The sequence below is a fragment of the Vidua chalybeata genome, chromosome 6 (genome assembly GCF_026979565.1).
Source record: "Vidua chalybeata isolate OUT-0048 chromosome 6, bVidCha1 merged haplotype, whole genome shotgun sequence".
Classification (NCBI taxonomy): domain Eukaryota; kingdom Metazoa; phylum Chordata; class Aves; order Passeriformes; family Viduidae; genus Vidua; species Vidua chalybeata.
Genome location: NC_071535.1, coordinates 12,639,193 through 12,660,962, shown reverse-complemented (window position 1 = coordinate 12,660,962; position 21,770 = coordinate 12,639,193). Strand labels below are relative to the sequence as shown.

At 42.7% G+C, this 21,770-nt stretch overlaps 1 protein-coding gene across 2 annotated transcripts in view; it reads right to left on the bottom strand.

Moving 5' to 3' along the window:
- The window catches only part of BCL11B (BCL11 transcription factor B), a 91,161-nt gene that overhangs the window by 59,797 nt on the left and 9,594 nt on the right, over positions 1 to 21,770 (bottom strand). Inside the window, exon 2 of one of the 2 annotated variants that reach the window (XM_053945545.1) lies at positions 17,333 to 17,701. In XM_053945545.1, the coding sequence (XP_053801520.1) occupies positions 17,333 to 17,701 (369 nt within the window). The remainder of the gene's footprint in view (positions 1 to 17,332; positions 17,702 to 21,770) is intronic. The other variant, XM_053945547.1, reaches the window with a different exon arrangement.

The window sequence follows — 21,770 nt, the reverse complement described above, 5'->3', positions numbered from 1 at the left end:
CTGAATCTGTCAAATTAAATGAGCAGAGCAATCATTTGGAGATGGTAAAACACCAAATGAGAAGAACACTGAGGATCTAAAGGTTCAGTCTTCAATCCACTTGACGCCAGCACAACTAAGCAAATAATGCTCTGTGAATGGAAAAGAGGCTAGGAAATTAACTTGCTTTTAAATAATGAAAGAAAGCAGATAAATAAACCAGCAACCAGGAATTTTGTTCAGACTATAATGTAAGCCAAAAAAAGGAAATAGTGAAACAGCGTTTCATTTGCACAAGGAAGCATGCTGGAAACTTGCGCCCAATCCCTCTGCTAAAAAGAAAAATGAAGTTTTACCCAAAGACTTGGATCCAAACAGAATTTGATCAGTCACAAGCACTAATTAGACAGGATACCTGAACCTTGCACCAGGAGAGGTAAAACACAAGTGCAGTATAATAAGAACCCTGTAATCCTTTCACTCTGACACAAAACTAAGAGCAAAGTGCAAGAAAACAAGAACCATTCTACATAAAGAATTTTTTTCTGAGGTATTTATTTTCTGGATCAGATTTCCCCGTAACTCTCAATTTACCCATTATTTGTACAGAACAGCATCTTTCTCCATAACATAAAAGCATAAGACACAAAAAAGGCTTTTTGTTATCAAGTCTGCTTGAAACAGAAGCTGAATACACTTACCTAGGAAAGTGTATTCAAAAAAATTCAAAATTATAAAAAAAAACAGGCATACTGTACAAGGAAGGTGAGGCAAGAGAATTCCTTCAAAAATCCATGGTTAGTATAAGGAAGCAATGTTAAATTCATACATATCACTCCAGAAAAATAAAGCTGAGTAGGCTTGTTTTGTTTCTGATGAAAATGTCAATATTCTCAAATGATAGTTTATTGCTTTATATCACAGTCTAACCAAATCTTTCTATAACCTCCTGCATTACAAGCAAAATCTCTAAAATGTCACCAACTAAAAAACTGAACCAGCCTGTAATTAGTTTCAACAAAGTCATCCTTTTTAACCCTAATTTTCTAGATGTAGATGATATTTCCACAGTAAGCATTATGAACCTTCCTTAAGGACAAGTGGAATCAAATTGTAAAATCATAAGCAGCGATCTAGTAGTTCTTCCTCGAAGCAAGCCCTTTATTTGCCTGTAATAAATTCAAATCCAGTCTTCAGTCTCTTAATAGGTGATCAGAGAAAATATGCATGCACACCTAAACCGCTACAACAAACCTTATTTTTTAAATAACACTTCAATCGCTAATATAATAAAGATTGTTGTAACCCGTTAGCACTGGTATCATTATTCCTTATGATTCAATATTCTAATGACTAGCTCTAACAGAGGTTTATGTTCTGCAGAGGTTTATACCACTATTTAATGTAATTAAGCAAACTGGCAGCCAGTGCCTCTGTGGAAATATCATTTCTATCACAGAGTATTCCCACCAGAAATTCAGAGGGATCATAACATACAAACTTGGATTCTGTTTATTTTTTTCCCTGTTCTGAAACTGATCTGGCATTTCTTGGACTTAGTACTGAGTGGAAGAAGGAATTAATTTGGCTTCTGTAGACATGTTACTATTGACAATACTAATAATCTATGACAAATGGGCCATCCCTGCTCCTCTCTTTCAGCAGACATTGCAGCCTGCAACATCGCTTTGCAAAACCCCAGAGCTGGACTTTCCTCGTGCCGGGAGCCCTGTGAGTGTACCAGCAATAGGGTTTTAAGTAAGCCATTAAAATGCTAATATTCAGCATGGGCCAGATCCCTGTTACCACTGAAAGCAGAACTAAAGCTTCTCTGGAGACAGGATAAGGCCCTTCCAATGTGATCAAAGAGTAAATACATGCAAAGCTCTGATGGGAAAAAGGATCTTTTTTCTAATTTTAAAACTAAACAGGGAGAGTCCGCCAGGCTCATAATCCATGTTACAGTCACATCTGGGATCACTGACATCTGGAATAACAGCCGTGAGGAAGATGGGTCCAGGCTAAAAAGTTGCCACCTGGGGTCAAAGAGGAGCACTTAACACTCAGGATTCTGTGAAAATTTACTTGTTTATCTTTTGGGCTACACTCCCCTCCACTCTACACAACTCTGTTGATGACAGCAAATGTGCCACACTATGTATATATAGGTATGCCACACTATGTATATATATGTATCTACCTATGTTTTATATAGGTAGATAGATATAGATATAGATAATATAGATATATATAAATATAGATTATATATATAGATATAGATATAGATATAGATATATAGATAGATTATATAGATATAGATAGGTAGATAGATATATACATGCACTGTGCATTGCTTTGTTACATTTGCATTTACCCCATCTTGCAATAGAAGCTCAATCCCTCACTCAAGCAGGAGGTTTAGAGAGTAATCTAAAAATGCAGGGTCAGGAACAGAATTCAGACCAAAAACCAGAGTTCACCCTTTGCCTGCAACAACAGAGCCAATTTTGTTAAATAAAGGCTTAGTTATCTCTCCTTCCCAACTGCAAAGCTCCCTGTAGAGGGAAGGGAAAAAAAAATAAAGCCAGAAAAACTTTGAAAGAAAACCCACTCCCATTTGTGGGGGGGAATGGGACTTGGAATAATAAGGGAAAATGTCTGGTTCCTATTATTACTATCTCCAGCACTTTCACCTCTACAAACAGCTTAAAGAAAGGCTTCTGTAACTGAAGTTCAACTTTCCTTAATCTGGGCTCTTAACTGCCAGGATCTGGTTAGATTTTCTCCTTCTCCAGATTTTAATACTTTTATTATATATTCTAATGGGGAGTGGGGGGAGGAAGAGTGGGAATCTCAGTGTCACTCTAAGAAAGAAGTCACCCGGTTTTGCGATCCAGCAGCTTCCTTGGCAGAGAGAACTGCTGGTTGGCATAATCCACTCGTTTGACAAAACTACTATTTCTGGGCACAGGCTCAAAAACAGGTAGGAAGCAAATGCTGAGAAATAAGGAAGTAAAAACAGCCAACAGATTTTTCACTACCAAGAACGCCAAGAGTAAACATGATTTATTTAGCTGTGTTTAACATGTCTCTTCTGCACTAGACTGCAGAAATCTGCTTGCATTTAGAGCAAGAGGAGGAGGAGGAGGAAGGGGGGAGGGGATGAAAAGGGAATCCATTACGGCACTCCGCTGGTACTTTCTGAATTGTTCAGTCACACAGTTTTATGAAGTACAAGTATTTTCTAGCCCAAAATATATTCATGTGTCAGAAGAAAGCAGCACTAATCTGCTGTTAATTAACAAGCTGCTGCTAACAAAAGATGAAGGACCCAATTCATACAAACAATATTTACGTGGGTGTCGCATGATTTTGTCAGAAATCTTTTCTCTATTCCCCTCTCCTCCCCCCAGTTTCCCCCCTGCCTTCTCCTCTTCCTCAGCACCCAGTTGCAGGGATACAGAACAGAGGAGTGCCAGCTCTTCTTGGAACCAACACTCAGAGCGGAGGTGAGGGCATAAGCCATGTCCCGACCCAGCCAAACTCAGACAGAGTCTCACCTGAGCCACCCAGCTCTGGAGTTCATGCCTACCCACACAGGGAAGGGCCCTATCACACGTTCACAAGTAAATTTTCTTAGATCCTTCATCTCCTGGCACTGTGCCCACAGTGGCAATGCTGCCGAGGTTCCAGGAAGTGGCATGAAGCCTCCCATCCTCCATCCATCCTCACCAACCAGTGCAGGCTGTGAGAGGGGATGGGAGACACCACTGCCTTCCCCAGTGCCTGGCCTGTGATTTCATTTTTGTTTAATCTTTGCCAAGGAGTTTGAGGAGGGGGGGAGCATGCTAACAGCACAGGGGCTCACAGGGATTAGGGCTTTTTCAAACATACCCACGCACACACAAATGGGTAGGGCTGTGAGCAGTGAACCAGAGGGCAGCTCTCCCAGCTGCAGCCGTGCTGACCTCCCCTGGAATTTTGGACAGTAGCACCTGTGGCCTCATCCAGAAGGGTGCTGAGCACTGCAGCCTACCCCAAGTCCCTGCCAGACACAGCTGGGTGCTTGGGAAAATAAACCCATTCACAATCTCTTCTGCCTCCTGGGAAATGAGAGTGCACATCTCCTGTGGGCGTCTTAAAGCTGGTGCTGGCAAAGACATGGGAGAGTTAAAACCAACAACAGCTAACACTAAAAATTCCTGGACTTGTTCCCCTCTCAGGAGCAAAGCTGAGGCTGAGGGTGGGAAAAAGGGCCGATGGTACCCTGTGCTTCACCCATCAAACCACGCCAACCTGTCCTACAGAAGGGTTATATGGGACGGGGTTTAGGCTCTGCTCTGCACTGTCATCACACAGCCAGGGCTGGGAGAAGCACAGGGACACGAGGGTGGGAAACAGAAGTATTTAAATGTGATTCTGGAAATGCCAGGGTTCTCCCGTCATGGCATGGTGGGGTGGTATTTCTGCTAGCACGGTTCTCTGCACACCCCAGTTACTGTCTCACCCTCAAGGCCACAGCCTCCTCAGTGAGAAACAAACTCCACTGGAGCATACACACGTCTGCCCTTCCAGGTTTTCTCTCTGTACCCTTACCCCATTCCACAAATCATGGGGTTTTCACTTCCAAAGTCACAACCACTCTCTCAGCACATTCCCTAGGCACCCTGGCCAGCACCCAACCCTACCACTGGCTCCTTCCAGGACCTGCTCTGGCAGAAGCCTCTGAGAGGGACCAGCCCTGAATGCAGACTAGCACTGACTTTTCCCCATATCATCTCATTGTGCATTTCCAGAATGATCTCTGTCACTTCTAGACCAGAATTTTAACAATGTCCTGTCCTGGGCATTTTCAAAGATCTATTTTTTAAATTAATTTTTTTGGTAGCAGTGATACTTGAAACACTGACATCTACCATTTGAAAAGCAAAGAAAACAGATTTAAACAAGCATCTTAAAAGAGCTAATGAAAGAGAAACAGATCCATCTGTATTGTATTCTCCACTCACTATCTCTCGAAGAAGTAAACCTTTCCAGATAGCACGGAAGTGTCCCAAAAGTGAAGACAATAGCTGTTCCCAAGCTTCCCGCAGAGGGAGTGAGGACAACCAGTGAATTGCCCCATCTGGGTAACGCCTGTTGCAAGCTGCTGGCTGCCCAGAAAAAACCCTAGCCCAAGCAGCCTCAAGGCCCCAGCCCATAAACTTCATCAATCCAGCTGGTTAGTCCTTCCAAAACAAGCAGGTGCCTTTGCTATGGGTCTCCAACCACCACTGCATCCTTGACCTCCCCTTGCAGAATTATTTCTTATGAATGTTAATTGTCAGATAGGGAGCACTGAGGATTGAGGGTACTTTTCCTTACCCGCAGAGCAGATATGGTAAGGCTGAGGCCAGTCCAAGACAATTCATTCTCAAAGGCTCCCTGAAAGGATGGGTGCTTCTGGTGGCCAGTAAAAATGTCTTTTGCTCCTGTCTACTGGCACCACTAACAGAAAACAGTCTTGTACATCCCACTGGATAATCAGCCCCAACCAGGAATCCTCAATCAGCTTCAAAATCAAAAATAACATGCATCATCTTAAATTATGAACCTCACACAATGGATAACATCCTTCAGCAGAGTCTGGGAGCTGGAGTGGGGGTTCAGGGGTTTTTTAGGGAGTTTGGGGGGCTTACAGTTTTAACTTCCTTCTTGTGAAAAGGCACCATACCATAAACATTAATCAAACATTATATTCTGCCTTTTAGTCTTGAACAATTATGAGTACAATTTTGTGATCTTTAGCTATATTTACTGATACTCAAAGGCAGATTCTATCTTGTTAGAATGTTATAAATGGGACCCCAGGGAATCGGCACACAGGCAGAGGCAGATGTGAAAGAGCCTTCTCAGAGCTCGGGTGTGCTTCAGTTTTCTACTGCTAAAATTACAAATGTTTTGGAGAAAAAAAAAAACCAACCAACTTTAGATTCTTCTGCGAGATAATTACAAAGAGCTGTCTGTCGATTACAAAAAAAAAAAAATTTGCTGAATTTAATATTTTTTAAGGTTAACTGTTAAATTTCAAAGTGTGGTTTACATGTGCTGGCCACTTGTGTGAACAAAAGTTTCAGAGACAGACAGAGAAAAGGTTTTTGGTTATAAACGATTAAAGAAAGAAACCCACAAATTATATTTCATTCCCTCTTACTTAAATATGTTGTTTCTGTTCCAGACCTGTTTCATAATACCATAAAATAGAGGCATGTTTCCGACACTAGATTTGAGAAGCTGTCACATGAAAGGTAAACTTTTAATCTGCTAGAGACAAACAGCACACATTTTTACTTCCCAAGAAACAGCTCTTGAGAAATGTTTAAACAAGAATTTAAGAGCTGTGTGGTAAAGCCACATACAGGGGTCTCAGACAGCTACTGGGTTTGAGCTTCTTTTCCTTGTTGTTGTTTTTTTAATTCTTTAAATAACCCACTAAAAAGTAGACTTCTAGGAACAAAGTAACCAAGATGCACAGTAAATTGAACCTCTAGGTTTGCTTTTATTTCTAGTTAATAGAAATGTTTTAACTGAAACACAAGCCTGAATTTCTAGCTGTTCATCTCCATCTTTTTATTTTCTTGGGACTCACAATCAAATACTTTTAAGAAGTTAATTGTGTCACAATTAGTAACACATTAGTCCTCCGATATTTTTAATAGCAACCCAGGTTTTTCCCCAAGGCACTTAAAAATGGCAGGCTCTGCTATATTCTCCCTTTTTAAAACTCCCATGCACTTTCTTCTTTAAAAAACTCCCACATGCATTTCACTTGGTCTGAAAATACCAGCACAGATCTTAATCCTGCCAACGCTTACAGACATGCTTAACTTTCTGCACATCAGTAATCCCGCTGACTGCAGAGGGCCGTTGGCGTACCTACAGCTCGGTGCAGCTAAGGATGGAATCCAGCCTGCACCCAAGCCAATGGCAAAACTCTCATTGACGTCAATAAGGTTGTGCTTCGACATCCAATTTGTTGCAGGATTGGGACCATCCTCATTTCAAGGTACTTTCCCAAAATCTATTTTGGTTTAGTTTTTTGTTTGGTTTTTTCTCTCTCTCTTTTTCTCTTTCTGCTCTTTCTCCCCCTCACCTCCCACACTTGCTCTTGTGGGGCCTCATATTGAGACCACTTGAAAACTTCTGCCTTTCAAATCCCTCCACAAGGAAAACCCCCCTCGCTGAGACAGGAAACATCCTTTGCAGGTAAAGCTGAAAGAAACTATTTTGCTCCACTGTGTGCATTTGAGTAAACTAATTAAAACCTGGGAACTTGGGTTCCAACCAATGCCAAGAAGCAATCATTAATATGAGCTGAAGTGAAATGGGAAGCTCCAGACATTTAAAATCAGCTGTCAGGGAAAAAAAAAAAAAAAAAAAAAAAAAAAAAAAAAAAAAAAAAAAAAAAAAAAAAGTAAGTAGCAGAAAGAGGGAAAGGATGCTTTGTAATTTTTGCCAAAAAGTCAACTCACTGCAGCTTGAACTGCATGGGGTTAAAATACATTTGTGGGGGGATGTTATACACTGAGGGATAAAGCCCTGCTGAAAAGCAGGGGAGGGCGAAGCAGCGGCAGGCGGCTCGGAAGCGCTGCAGTGCTGTGAAGAGCGGGCAGAAGTGAGCAAACCAGCTGAACCGCTTGCAGAATTAATCAGTAACAAAGAGACTGGAGCTGTTGGCGGGCTTCAGCCCTTGAACCTGGACTCTGCTCTATAAATTTCAACTTGGAATGGCTCTCTACTTGTTGAAAGACAGGTTGGCTCCAGGCCAAGACATAGGGGGAAGAAAAAAAAAACAAGAAAAAAAATTCCTTCTTGCTCAGGAAACTTCCCTTCAGTTTCTAACTCTTTTTATGAGCTAGTAATAGGGTAGTCTAGAAAACAGGAAACAAAAAGTGGGTCTTGAAAGGAAAAAATGAACCAGAAGTTGGTTTAATAAGGAAAATAAAACAAGTAGGTGCTAAGTTCAAATCTGGATTTTGTCTGCGCACAAGTGCATCAGCTCTAATAGAAGACTTCAGAGCACCTCGGTAATAATTCAAAGAAGACTTTTACAGTTGCATTAGCTGACTACAGGTTTGACTCTGAAAATAATAAATGTCTTAAAAGAGGAAGAGGGTTGTTTAATCCTTGTCTGCCGTCTCATCTTGCTCTCTCCTCCCCCACCACTCCACCTTGTTTAAATGACCATTACAAAAGCAGCGTGGTATAAAAACATGTAGAACCATCATTTATTCAACAGCATCCTTTCTTATTTTTCCCCTATCCAAACAGGGGTGTGCAGGACAAGCTCTCCTCACTGTCAAGGCAGTTTCAGCCACAAATACCTTGCTGCTGCCGTGCTTTCCCAGCATGAGAGACAAGGAGCGGGCTGGAGCAGAGTGAGGGGCTGGAGTGCAGAGGGGGGAGCTGTCAAAGTGGGAAGAAAGAAGGCAAACATCTATTCAGGGGCCAGATGCTCTGAGCAAGGTCAGCTGCAGAGACACAGCCTTTTGCAGCAGCTATGCAATTACATCCAAAGTCTGAACAGCAACAAGAGTCCCACAACCTGCATGCAAGGGCTGGAGTGGCTGATCTAGGACAGCTGGAAGAAGGTCTATAATGATTTTAATTGCTCTTCCAAGATGCTAAAAGGTAGATGAGATGCTCTTTAGCTAGAGCAGAGGGACTGGTGCTCTGTACCTCTTGCAAGAATACATGCAGATAAAATACCCTAATGAGAGAATGGAGAGAGAAATAGGGCAAGTGCCAGCGGTGATCAAAATGTGAAATAAAATAGTGAAATAAGATGCAGCCTAATCACAACATGGAGGACAAGGATACAAGATCTTGTCACCAAAAGCGGCTGTTAAGGTAAATTAGATTAATCACTCCCAGCTCTCTTCCTCTCCAAACTCCCTTAATTTTAAAGAAGAGGCTGACTCCTGTGCGGCTGCACACACCGTCCAAGCCTGCTGGACATTTAAAGCTATATACGTAGCATGCCTGCTACAGACACACATCCTGTACTTCCACTTTCCAAGAAAACTGGGATCTGCTACTTGGTAGGTCTTTTCCATCTGCAGCTTTTATGACTCTGCTGAGGGACCAGTGAGCAGTGTCCCCCCTTTTCTCACTCAAGAAATATGCTACCAAATGCCAGAAGAAGGAGAGAGTTTAAGAGCTGTTGGGCTTAACAGTGGTTTATGCTGATCACACTCAAATCTCTCTGCAAAGGCGTACATGCAAAGAGAAAAAAACAACAACCACTAAGTAACCACTTCACATCTGCCATTAACGTTATTAAACTCCTTACAAGCAGTATCTACCCCACCTTCCCCACTACACACAAACATACACACACCCCCCAGCTCTGCAACACAGCAACTAGGAGCCAAGAAGGCTCTCCTCTCCTCACTGCAGCAACCACATTCATTCCTGTTAAGGGGTTAACGATTCATTTCCACTACTTCTCTCGAGAAAACCTACAATGAAAACATTGGCTCACGAAAGCGTTCTCACTGCCAGAATGCCACAGCGCGAGTGAAAAGTCCGTTTTGTTTTCATTACATCTCTGGGATTTCCGGCTTAACTCCTGAGCTTAGACACCAAATCCCTAGATACCCCACCCACCCAGTTTTTCTTCTTTTTTTTTTAATAACATTTCTACTGCACAGCCCACCAATTACCATTTGGAGGGTGGGAGGGAATGGGGAAAAAAAAACATGCAGAAAAGGATGTTCTTATTGGAAAGAGTACACGCATCTCCCAAGACAAGAGTTACCCAGTTTCTCCTGGCTTCTAGGATTTTCTGCTGAGAAACATGGTTTTATTTCTATACATGGCCTCTCTCCTCTATTTCTTACCCTCTGGGCTCCCATCTTCCACTTGGCCACCAAAGCCAGTGCTGAAAGTCAGCCCCAAATCTATGCCCTTTGAAGTTATGTGACATGACATAGAAATCCAAGCCTTTCTTGTACAAAAAGTATGATTACTTCACAGGGTTGGTTTTTTTTCTCCAGTTATGATAGAAAAATGTTCCAATCTCAGAAAAAACCTAGAAAGGTTCAACCTTTATGTCACAGCTGATTTGGTCACTGTGTGTATAGGCAGCACAGTTCAACACTGGCTGAGAAAGAAAAACAATCTATGGAAAATACATGAAGGGAGGCAACCTCATGCTACAGCAACACTTCTGTCCTGCTCAAGTGAAGGAACCATTTCTGTGCCTTTAAGTATTTATTCACCACTGGAGAAGAACATCGTTGGAGAGAGCTTTTCTCTTTTACAGTACTTCCACACACCCGACTTTCCTTTAGCTACATCCCAATCCAAAATTCCCCTGCAAACACATACAAATTCTTTCTTGCAGTCAACACTCCAACAAGCACAAGCGTATTGCTATTTGTCACATCCACAGAAATGCCAAAGAAGTCCACAAGCTGGTTGGGCACTACTTTTACTTTGCTCTTAAAAGTTGCTCGCAAATTTGTCAAGAAAAATGAGTAATGGCTGGTTGAACAGTGCCTTTTCACCATCCACCGTCACTGTCGCCTATGAAAATCTACCAATCTTTCCATGGTTAATAATAACCAGATACACATACGGTTTCTGGACACATGACCCAAGCAATTTCACAAAAGAAATTAAATAAAGGCAAAAAGCTGCTTTGTTGGGTGACATTTTTAGTGGGTTCTAACTCTGAGTAAGTCCAGAGTTCTTTCATTGAATTAAAAGAAGCTAACAGCAGTGCCAACAGGGTACAAACAAGCAAGTTTTGCTCTTAAAGGGTGACTCCTCACACGCATTCACCCCAGAGCAAGAAGACCGACTGTGTGTACTGAATGACCTTCTTAAATCCCCTCTCATCAGCCTGCAAAATGGCACTTCTGTCGAAAAGGTTTTACCCAACATTGTCACTCATAAAACAGAAGATGACTAAGACTAGGAGAGATTAGAGAAGGAGAAAATAACAGCAGCAAGCTCCTGTTTCTCAGTACAGCACACCACGCACTCACGGGCAGGTCTTATTTGTGCCACCCAGTCAATCCAGCATGGTCCTGCTGGTTTCAGGGGAATTATCCCACATGAAACAGGGGCACAGCAGGGTAAACTGGACCCCCACCACTCCTGCAGCCTTGTAGGAATCCTGCTAACCACATACAGGGCATAGAAGATAACTCTGAGAAACAGGATGGCGAGAAGAACAAAACAAAAAGCGAAGATCAGCAGGGAGAATCAAGGGCATAATATGCTCAGTATTTTTTTTTTTTTTAATCTGCTTTTAAAAGTCGGTGTGATTAATTTCACTCTTTGCTGGCAGATGCCAGGAAAGCCTTGGTGCCTGGCAGGGCCAGACCCTGGGCAGGACAACTGGGACAAGCTGAGGTGGCAGCAGGGAGAGGGTGGTAGGTGGCCTCAGGCTGGGTCTCGGCAGTGGGTGCTGGAGTGGGGCCCCAGGGTGTGGTGGAGTTCAAGTAAGGGGAAGGAAGCATTTTGTAACTGGCAGGCTTCTCACCTTTAACTCTTGCTGGGGTTAGCAGGGTCCATGCTGCCGCCTTGGTGAGAGACACTGGAACCATCGCCCTGTGGCTGCAGCCCTGGGGGTGGTATGCTGACAGGCACCCTCCACACTGCCCTCTCTTAGGATCTCCCACAGGGGCACAATCATGTTCCTTGGAGAGCCCCATGCTGACCTCCACCAGTAGCCTTAAAACTTTAAGCCATCAACATTTCAGCAGCCCTTGTTCAAGCTTGAAGCCTCAGCAAACCCGGGGAGGGCAGCTGCCACTGCAGGCTACTCCTGTGGGCTGCGGGTGCCCTGTCCCCAGAGGAGAGCCAAGCTCCCCAAGCATGCCCTCCACCCCCATCCAAGCAGGTGCAAGCAGGGCTCTGTGAGAGATCACCCTGTTTGTTTTTCTCTCCACACCGCAGCAGGGACCTCAACAAGGTCCCAGGGGCTGGAAGCTTGCTCATTAACCCACTCTCAGGGCACTGTCAGTTGACACCTTCCTTGTGTCTTGTGTCCTCCCCTTACTGTTCAGCAACACCAATTAGCAGAACGTGTTGCTAAATACCTGCTGAAGCAGCAAAGGAGTAGGAGGAGGTGACCAGGTAACTCCTCTGCACTCAGGAAAACCCTAGCAGATTCAAGGGAAGAAACAAGCCTGGAAAAGCCTCATGAAAAGGATTGCAGCTGAGTTTCTCAGGCACTGTAACCACATACTTCTAGAAGCCTCTTTTTCTTCACATACTGTTTTCTCCTGACCTCACTTTTACAAGTCACTCCTGCAAGACCCATTGCCCCAGGGAGGTTCTGGTAGCAGCACCTGGTACCATGACAGGCTTGGGAAGGGGACAGCCACCAAGCCCTGTGCCAGCTCAGCTTCAGAACACCTCTTCCCAACCTGCCTGATGTCACCATCGCAGTCCTTGGGTTGTTTCAGCTCGCCTTTCTCTCCCCTCACGTGTGAAGGCATCACAACGGCTGTCTGAGTCCTGCAGTTAAATATGGGTGCACGGGTCCATAATGGTACATTGTAAGAGAATGTCTCAGGGTAGGCAGCAATAATAATTAGCTGTCAAGATTTGAAAAAAGGATAATCCATGCCATTGAGTTAACAGTCACTCACACAACACACATGGATTTAACTAATCTTAATTTGGAGAAAAATAACAATTCTAAATATATCAAATAGCCCATTTCATGGCAACCTGCAGCGGTGTTTATCTCTGGCTTCCAGCACATGCGAGTTATTTAGTTTCTCTCACTGGCAGTTTTACCATTCAAAAGCCTGAAATGAACATTCATGGAGCAGGGGTTGCAGTTAAATCCTGCCTCTGACAGGGAGCCTTTTTTCATGGTGTACATCTAGTACAATGTATGGAGCCCAGCACTGGTGGCCGGGACAGGATGAATGAGGAATTCCAATCAACCCCCTCCCCTTTCCTAGCACTATCTTTGCAAAAATTAGCTCACCATCTTAGTGAACCTCTGCTGCTGCTGTAGTTATATGTTTGTGAAGGTCTGATGGCCTGAAGGTCCAGACCTGTCAGTGAATCTGGAAAAAGTCTGGTCCAAGTGGTGCCTGCTCCACAGAGGCTCCCTCCTCTTTGCTGGGCTTCTATGAAACCACTCAGCATTAAAATCAAGCTGATTGGTCCTTTTTTTTTAACTTGGGTAGTTTCAGATAATCCTGCTAATAAACAGACCACAGGGCCATGGGGAAGAGATGAGATACCATCAGTGGAACGACAGTGGGAGCACCTTCCCAGGTGATTCTTCAGCCAGGACAAGTCACCTGATTATGCCCAAGATCTGATAAATATGAAAGATAAAAAGAGGTATAAAATACAACCGTGGTCGATTTTTTTCCAAAATACCTGCCAGCAGTGAAATAAAAGACACAGTGACCAATAACTACTTGCCAACTCACTGGCCTGGTTAAGTTTTGCTGTGCAACAATCTGGTACATCTCTTCGATATTATCACACCCTCTATACAAGAGGCAGAACTGATTTTCAAACAGGTCAGCCAATTTGAAAAACAGGAAAAAAAAAGCCTTTACAGGGCAGACTGCTCCTAAGCAAGTCACGTCCTCTCAGTGCCAGCTAACATGTTACCACACATCTTATGGACAGTGGTAACTAAAAACACCTTGAAAACTTGGATTTGCAAGTTACCAGTCAGGGAAAGATGACAGATTTCATTATCAGCAGATCTTTAAAAGCTGATTGCAGAGACAAAGTTGCCTTTGTTTCCACTGGAATACAGAAATGTCTGTCGGAGATTTGTGTTGCATACATAAAAATTCTCGTGGGCTCCTGAGTTCTGCCTCAACGTGTCCCTCAAAGCAGCACAAGGACTGTTGTGTGGTCAAGAGGTATTCAGTGACTGGGGCAAGAAGAGCTACCAAGAAAGTAAAAAAAAAAAGAGAGGAAGAAAGACCTCAGGACACATTCATTCAGGATGAATACTCAGCGTGGTTTCTGCATCCCAATATCCTCACACTCAGAGCTACGAGAGATACAATGGCAGAGCCAAGCTCAGCACTTGCCGTACCCTCAGAGCATTCAGCCACGGCAAGCTGTAAGGTCTGGTGGCTTAGTCACACCACGGAAGGCTTTATAAATCATTCTGACCAAATAAGAAGGTCTGCAAAAATAACACAAGATCAAGGAGAGGAGCTGAAACCTCTTCGAGGACAGCAGTGGTGGCAGCATATTTCAGGGAGTCAGAGTGGCGAAAGGGTGATTTCTGGTTTCCCTCTTCAAATATAAAGACTCAATTATCTTTGAGCAGCTTGCTTTACACATGAATTGACACATTTATTTTACAATAAATAACTGAAAGTTATCTATGTTTCCTTTACTGTTAATCTACACAAAGAAATAATAAACAGACCTTGTCTACAAAAATGCAACTACTGCAGTCCTCAGAATTCAATTAAGCTAAAATAATTAATGCTTCCACCATATTAAATTACTTTATACATTTGAGCCACTGAAGTTTTTTTTTATTCTTTAATCTTTTTTGCCTTTTTATTTAATAAAAAAAAAGTTAGTTTCAAAGGGGGGGGCTGCCTAGGAGGGGGAAAAAGAACATGATTTGCTGTTAAAATGTAATGGTCTCCTTTAGCTGACACAGCATGTAGAGTGTTTTGTGCCTTTGATTAAAATAACATTTTAAATGCTTTGAACAAACATATCTCCCCATACTTCTAAGGGATTATTTTACATATTTCTTGGTGGAATAAAGAAATTCATTCTTCCTGCCGCAGTACAGAAAGGCTAAGAATATCTTTCGTCACATATAAAGTAAAAATACTGTAGGCTGTTGCATTATTACAAAAAAATAAAAAAATAAAGAGAGGGGGTGGCAGGGTAGGAGAAAGCTGCCTTAGAGATTAAGTTTCCCTTTTATGAAATCGTATTTAGTCTCTTTTTTTAACAAATCTAACAACAATGCTCTACAGCCGCTCACTGGGAAATACCTTTAATGTTAAATGCAGATTCTGATTTTCTTGGCTAATGCAGAAAGCCTTTCTATTGAAATATAAATAAGGGGTTTGGTATATCCCACTAAAGCCTTTCCAGTGAATGACTTCTGTGGGTTTTTCATGGCTACCCTCCATGGCTGTAATGTGAGGCTTTTATCCTACTATTGAAAACTATCCGCTGCTATTAAAAAAAATATGGAAGGACACTGCACCTTTTTATCTCAGAGCTGGGCTCCTAATTGAGAAAGTATTATTACAGCACTGTTTAGTGGATGTCCCTATCTCCACGCACTGCTGAGAAAATGCCAATCAAATGATAAACCCTTTTATTTTTCTCAATTCAAAATCTTTCCTACATATTTTTCATTTGATATTCAGTTTAGTCTGAAAGAGATTAGGTGCTCCAGATTGGCTTTTAATTTTTTTATGCCTTTTCCACATGTGAACATCTCCTTCACGACCTCCTACCCCAGCAGATTTTCTGCATGGCAAAAGCTTTGGTTATGTTGTTACTGACCCCCAGAAGCTGGGATGGGACAGCCCCCGCTGCTCTGGGAGTAACCATTGAGGTACTATGGACTGAACTTGGGTAGAGATTAGTAAGAGATGAGCTCTGGACTGCAACTGCAGCAGAGCTCTCCTAAACATGCCTTACTAAGCACTGCGCACCCTCCACAAGGGGCTGAGTGCCATCAGCTTGCACAGAAACCAACTGCTATTGGGAGTGCTCAGCACCACTCAGGCAGCCTTCAGCAGAGTAGGGAAGGTCCTGAATACTTCCCTTCTGCTCCTACCAAATGGAAAGGAAATCTAACCCTCAAATCTGCTACACCATGATGTAGTCATCTCTACCAAGAAATGTATTCACGACTGCAAAAGAATGAGGAAAGCTGAAAAAGGACGAGGAAAAGACAGGGTCAGGTCTTACAGTAGGTTTGCTTCCAATGCTACAGCACAGGCCTGCCACAGCCAATGCTCCCAGAGCTACCAGCTGCCCCATGTCAGGGTGGTGGCTGCACCCAAAAAAATACTCCTAGAAGAGAACAGTGTAGTCAATGGGCATTGTATGCCCTGTCCTAAAAGACAGGAGGTCTGAAGACTGCAGCATTTTAAAGCCCACACCCTCACTGATGTGATGCCCAAGCCTGTCAGAGATGCTGGGAACTGGCTCAGACACCTCAAACACTAAAGGCAGAAATCTCTTAAGTTTCAGTTGTAAAGATAGGAGCTGCTCACCTGCCTTCTGGGGATCCCCTCATGGGAGCATCTCCACCACAAAGATCCTGGACTGTCAGATCTAATCCCATAGGACAATTCCTACATAAATCGTGATAGTGGCAGCAAAGGCAGATTGTCACCGGTCTTCTGTATGGGATGCAGTCGGTTTGAACAAAAAAGGCCTGTTTGAGGGGAGATCCTGCTGTGTAACATAAAACCCCCACTCACTAGCAGGGAGGAGAGTCATCCTTTCACCACTGCAAGGGGAAAAACACCCTGCTTGATGGAAGTAACCCCATGCCAGGCACTCTGCAGGAACCACTGCATACCATCTCACCTAGGTGGATAATCATCACCTGCCTGCCCACGTCTGAGCGGGGGAGGTCCACTGAATGAATGTTAACTTCACCACATGTGAGAGTTTTAGAAAAATAAATGCCTGCAATTTGCAATTTGCTCATCCAGGCCAGCCTGTGCTCTTGTGTCCTTATTCAGAAAGTCTCTTTGGGGTGTGCACGAGAGTGGAGGTGTTACCCACCCAACCCAAGCCATCTAAGGAGACCCAGAACAGGCAGCACAGGCAGCAGTGCAGGCCAGGAAGCTGACATCTACCCCAGGGAATGAAAAATGAAGGACTTAATGGAACCCTGCTTTAGCCCTCACAAAAAAATCTTCTTCCCATTACCAGTCAGTGGAAAGAGGATTTTTTTTCTAGTGTCAGGATGCAGCCCTTCCCAGTGAGTTTGCATGTGACAAAGGGTATCTGGAACAGGACTGAATTGGGTACCTCATCAAAGTCCCCTATCCCTCTGCCACTGCTACTTGTTTAAGGATGTTCCTGAAATGTTTTCTGACCCAAATTTTCTGCATTTTCCCAGATGTACAGACTGCCCCTTAGCTCTCCCAGCTGCCTGAGAGGCCCCTTTCTTCAGCAGCTGGCCCTGCACAGACAGCTACAAAGAATTAAACAGGGGATGGACAGCCCTGCAGAGCTGTGAGGATCCTCCAGATGGATGGCTCCTAAAAAGACGTGTTGCTGAAGCCTGTTTCATGGCACTTTCTAGAGGACTCTAGTTAAAAGATTACCTAGGCAAGTTGATTGAGTGTAAAACGTGCTGTACCTGCAATGTTCTCCTGCTTGGGGCAAATTCCTTTTGTAGGCGTGAGAAGACGGTCTTCTTCATCGGGTGTGACTTGGATCCCGATTTCCACTGGCTCTGACACTTTCCTGAGCTCGGCGCGTGAGGAGGGGGGAGGGCTGCTCTTATCCATGCTCTTTTCATAGCAGACACCACCAGTGCCATTGCACTGTTTTCTCTTGTGCTCTATAAAAACCAAGATGTCTCCCAGCGGGAAGTTCATCTGACACTGTCCACAGGTTAACAAGTCGGGGTCTGTCCCGCCTGCGGCGATGCTGATGCCGCCTGGGTCTGCTATTGCCAGGCTCTCGTCCTCGTCGGCCAGTGCCGGTTCCACATGGTCAGCCTCTGCTTTGCATGGACAAGGAGAAAGAGGGAGGAAAGGGACGAGGGGAAAAGAGAAAGAGATTGCTTTGAGCGTTCACAGACTCTGAAGGATGCATCACCAGAGGCCCAGCCTCCCCCCACCCCCCTCAAAGGAGCCAAGCCTGATTAGATCTTTCTTTTATTTTTCAGCTTTTCCGCTCTCCCAGAATGATTTCAATATATTTTGCAACCAAGCCTGCCCAAAACAAAACGGAAAGGCTGACCTGGCATAGCTTTCTTGACAGCTCCTTCCCACTGCTGCCAGCACTACAAGGATATCAGCAAAGAGCCATTTTGCAAGCGTTCGAGCCCCGAGTCACATTCTGAAATAGTTCCTCTCTTTTTATCCCACCTTCTCATTCCCTCCGCATCTCCCAGCCATCTGGCCAAGGCCCCATCCAGCAAAGCTTGTGCACCCAAGTCTTTCCTTCTTTTTCAGGGAGAGAGGGAAAGCTTTTATGCACCAAACTAGCAGGACTGGGCTCCCCGTGACATACAAAATTAGTACCACCTTGTCCCATTACAGAGTTACCGGCAAGATTAAATGACCACCCATTAGCAGAAATTACAAAAAACTACTTGCAAGACTAACATAAGCAGAGTATGGTCTCATGAGCAGTTAAGGGGTTTCAAAATTGTGTACAGTAGGAAAGGGAATGAGGCACTTATTTAACGTACTGGAATATTGGCTGAGCTTGAAATATTCCACTCTATTTTTCCAAAGCCAAAAACCCTGACATTGCTATATAGGCTAATAAAAGTTTTTTTTTTGTTATTTTTTTTTTTTCTTTGTTTAAATCTTGTCCACAGATGTGTTGAATTTTCTACCTTTACCCCCAAAGATTGGGAAAGAATTTCTGGGTGACCTGAATAAGTTTTTAGAAAATATGTAACTTCTCATTTGACAATTAATAAAACACAGTATATTTTAAATCAGTATTTAGAAGATAATTTTTACACTATTAAATAATTGTGGATCACAATCCATTTCTGGACAAAACATGGTTTTTTGTTTGTCTTCTCTTGTTCTGCCATGTAACTGCCAAATCATACAAACCTTGGACTGTACTTAGGCAAAATTTCCACTGACTTTTGCCTAAGGCTGGTTTGCCTCTGCAAGGACTATAGGATTTAGGCTGAACAAAACAGAGGAACTAACAGTATGTAAATCAGTGACTGAGACCTCTAATCGAATATCAAATCAGGATTAAAGGAATAGGAGGAAAAATGTTCTCTATTAGTTTCCTCATGGATTTCCTGGGGAAAGTAAGTAACAGAAATATCTCAAAGAAGTAAGACTGTGATAGACAGATGTTATAATTCAGACCTGGATGCTTCTCCATTCTGAAAACAAAAGGATTTTTGTCCCACCCCACAGCAATTGCAAAAAAAAAAAAAAAAAACAAAAACCCCAAAAACAACAAGAAACACATAGAAAAGGGGCAAGAGGTAGAAGGTGGAATGCATTGCCTGGCAACAAAAATGATTAAGCCTCAGAAAAAGGTAGTTTAGAAAAAGAATCACTCCCACTTTTGCCTTCCAGAATAAATAACTGATCAGCAGATCTACCAGCTGTATTACGAGTTGCATCAGAGCTCTCTAACAGCAAAGCGGAGGCAGAGCGGCAGCAGCAGCGACAGTGACGGCAGAAAAGCACAGGGACCCCAGAGAAGTGCCCAGGCATGGACCATCCTGCTGGAGCCAACGATGGGCACAAGAAGGCTTATGCTTCCCAACTCACTCATTCATTCTGAAAATCATTAATTACCGTTTTCCTCTTAATCTAGGTTTAAAAGGAGTTTGAAGACAATACTAAGCAATTAATTCAGCAATTTATATCATGAAAAGATGTCTCCTTGCCTTAGTGAAAATGTGACTATAACCCTGTGCTGAAAAGACACTGCAGGGAAGGGAGTAGATACCTGCGAACAGTGTGTCACGATGCAAAAGGTAATTATTTAATGCTGCAGCTCCCTTTAATGATCTAACATTGAGCAATATTGTTTATATTGAAGAGAGCTTGCACTTTTAATTACCAATTACATATACATCATTTTAGAGCCAAAAGAAAAGGACTGTGAAAAGGGTCTTTTAGAAATGTGCATGCAATTTGTAGCCAGAATTCCTATTAAGGGGGAAGAGTGTGTCAAAATATTTTAAAAAACTGTACAGAGAGGCACACACAGGCACGAAGATACACAAGTGGGAGATGGGACAAAGAGCTGGAAAAGACAACACAAAAACAAGAACTGAACCAAGGGTCGTAAGAATAAAAGATGGCACGGGGGAAAAATGCTTTTTACTAGTTTCACTAACATTCCTGTAAAGCCTTTTGATTAAAGTCTATGTCTTAAATTACAAAAACTGAATTTTGGCATTTATATATATGTAACAAATATAAAGAAAAGCACAGATCTCAACTTTATTATCTTTTTGATGTGAGGATTTATAAATTTTTTTTGCCTGTGATTTAGATTGTGCTCTTCAGAAAGCATAGCAAAATTACTGCAATTGATAAGGGTCCTGACCAGGCGTCTGTGGAAACATGAAGGAGGTTTGAACAGCTAAACTGTTACGAATTCTTTCTTTTCAGTTCTACACTTCATTTGAATATTAGTTAAATCCACATATGCCTATTCGCTTACACTCGCTCACTCTCTCTTTCCAAGGACTCTGCAATGGCACTTTTTTAAAATAACATCTGGTATTCCTTCATATTTTGGCAGTCGTCACATCACCAAAAATCAGCTTTTCGTTTTCTTGGTACGCCGAGCCCTCGTGATCAGTAGTAATTGGGTTTCAAACTATCAAAAGATTTTTTTTTACTCAACTCTATTTCTGATTTGAGCTTAATAAATCATCAATCATGAGACCAGCTATTCACCCAACAATGCAAAAGCTATATTACATCCCCTTATTCACAACATGGAAAACAGACATAAAAGAATGAAAAACAAAATACTGAATAGATCTTCAAATGCATTTTATCCATGTCAATTTGCATTTATTTTTTTTTACTTAGAATAAAAAAACATCAGAAAGAAAAGGCTTCCTATTGACAACTCAATTAAGCCATTAAAAACCTACATTCAAGTAACATTACAGGAGAGATTTAAAACCCACAAAGGGAAAGAGAAAAAAGCCTGCAAGTCCAGCCCATAACACATTGGGTCATGCCTGGTTAATACAACAGCCAAGATCTTAGGCTGTTTAAGGAGCCCCTTAATACCAGTGGGGCAATTTAGGCCAGTCTCAATCTAAAGTTCTGACTCTGCTTGTGTCTGTGGGTTTAAAATGAGTCGCTTCACATTATTTGAATTTAACTCTGTGGTTTTATTGCTGTTGTTGGTAGACGGGTTTAGAGGTAATAGGGTATTTCTTCACAAGTATTTATTTTAAATTAATTTATATTTTTAAGAAGAAGAAATTAGGCCACACAAAATAGAAGGGAAAACATCTCATGTCACTTACATGGGAAAAGTAAAAAAAAAGCAAATTATCTATTTCCAGCCAGGACTCGTGCCCTGGTTCTTTCAGGCGTGTTAAGGTGTGCCCAGTATTTTCCCTACATCCAGAGATTCCTACACAGAGGATTGCCTTGGCATTGCCTGCCTAGGGAGCACAGTGAGTTGGCGATGGGCAGTCTCTGGGGACATGAGTGACACAGTTGTTATATGATGGCTTTGTGAAATTAAAGCAACCGGATGATCTAAATCATTTGCTTTACTCAAAAAAAAAAAAAGCATTACACTTGCTGACTGGACTCTAAGCAGCATCTCCAAGGTCTCTGCCTGTCTACCACACCGAAATACAGTGGACAAACCCCTTAATTCCATGAAGGCACTGTCACAAAGCCACCAGCATTCCTACTCCAGCGTGGTGACATCATTAGAGCATATGTGCCCCATGCAAATAATGCTCTCATGCCCAGTATTAAAGTGAATGCAAATGCTTACTACTTTCTGCCTGTCAGTTGTCCCAAAATCTTACCCACTAATAGTGGAAAAGACTGCTTTGCTAAAAGCCATTTCCAAAGCTTTAAAGGACAGAACCA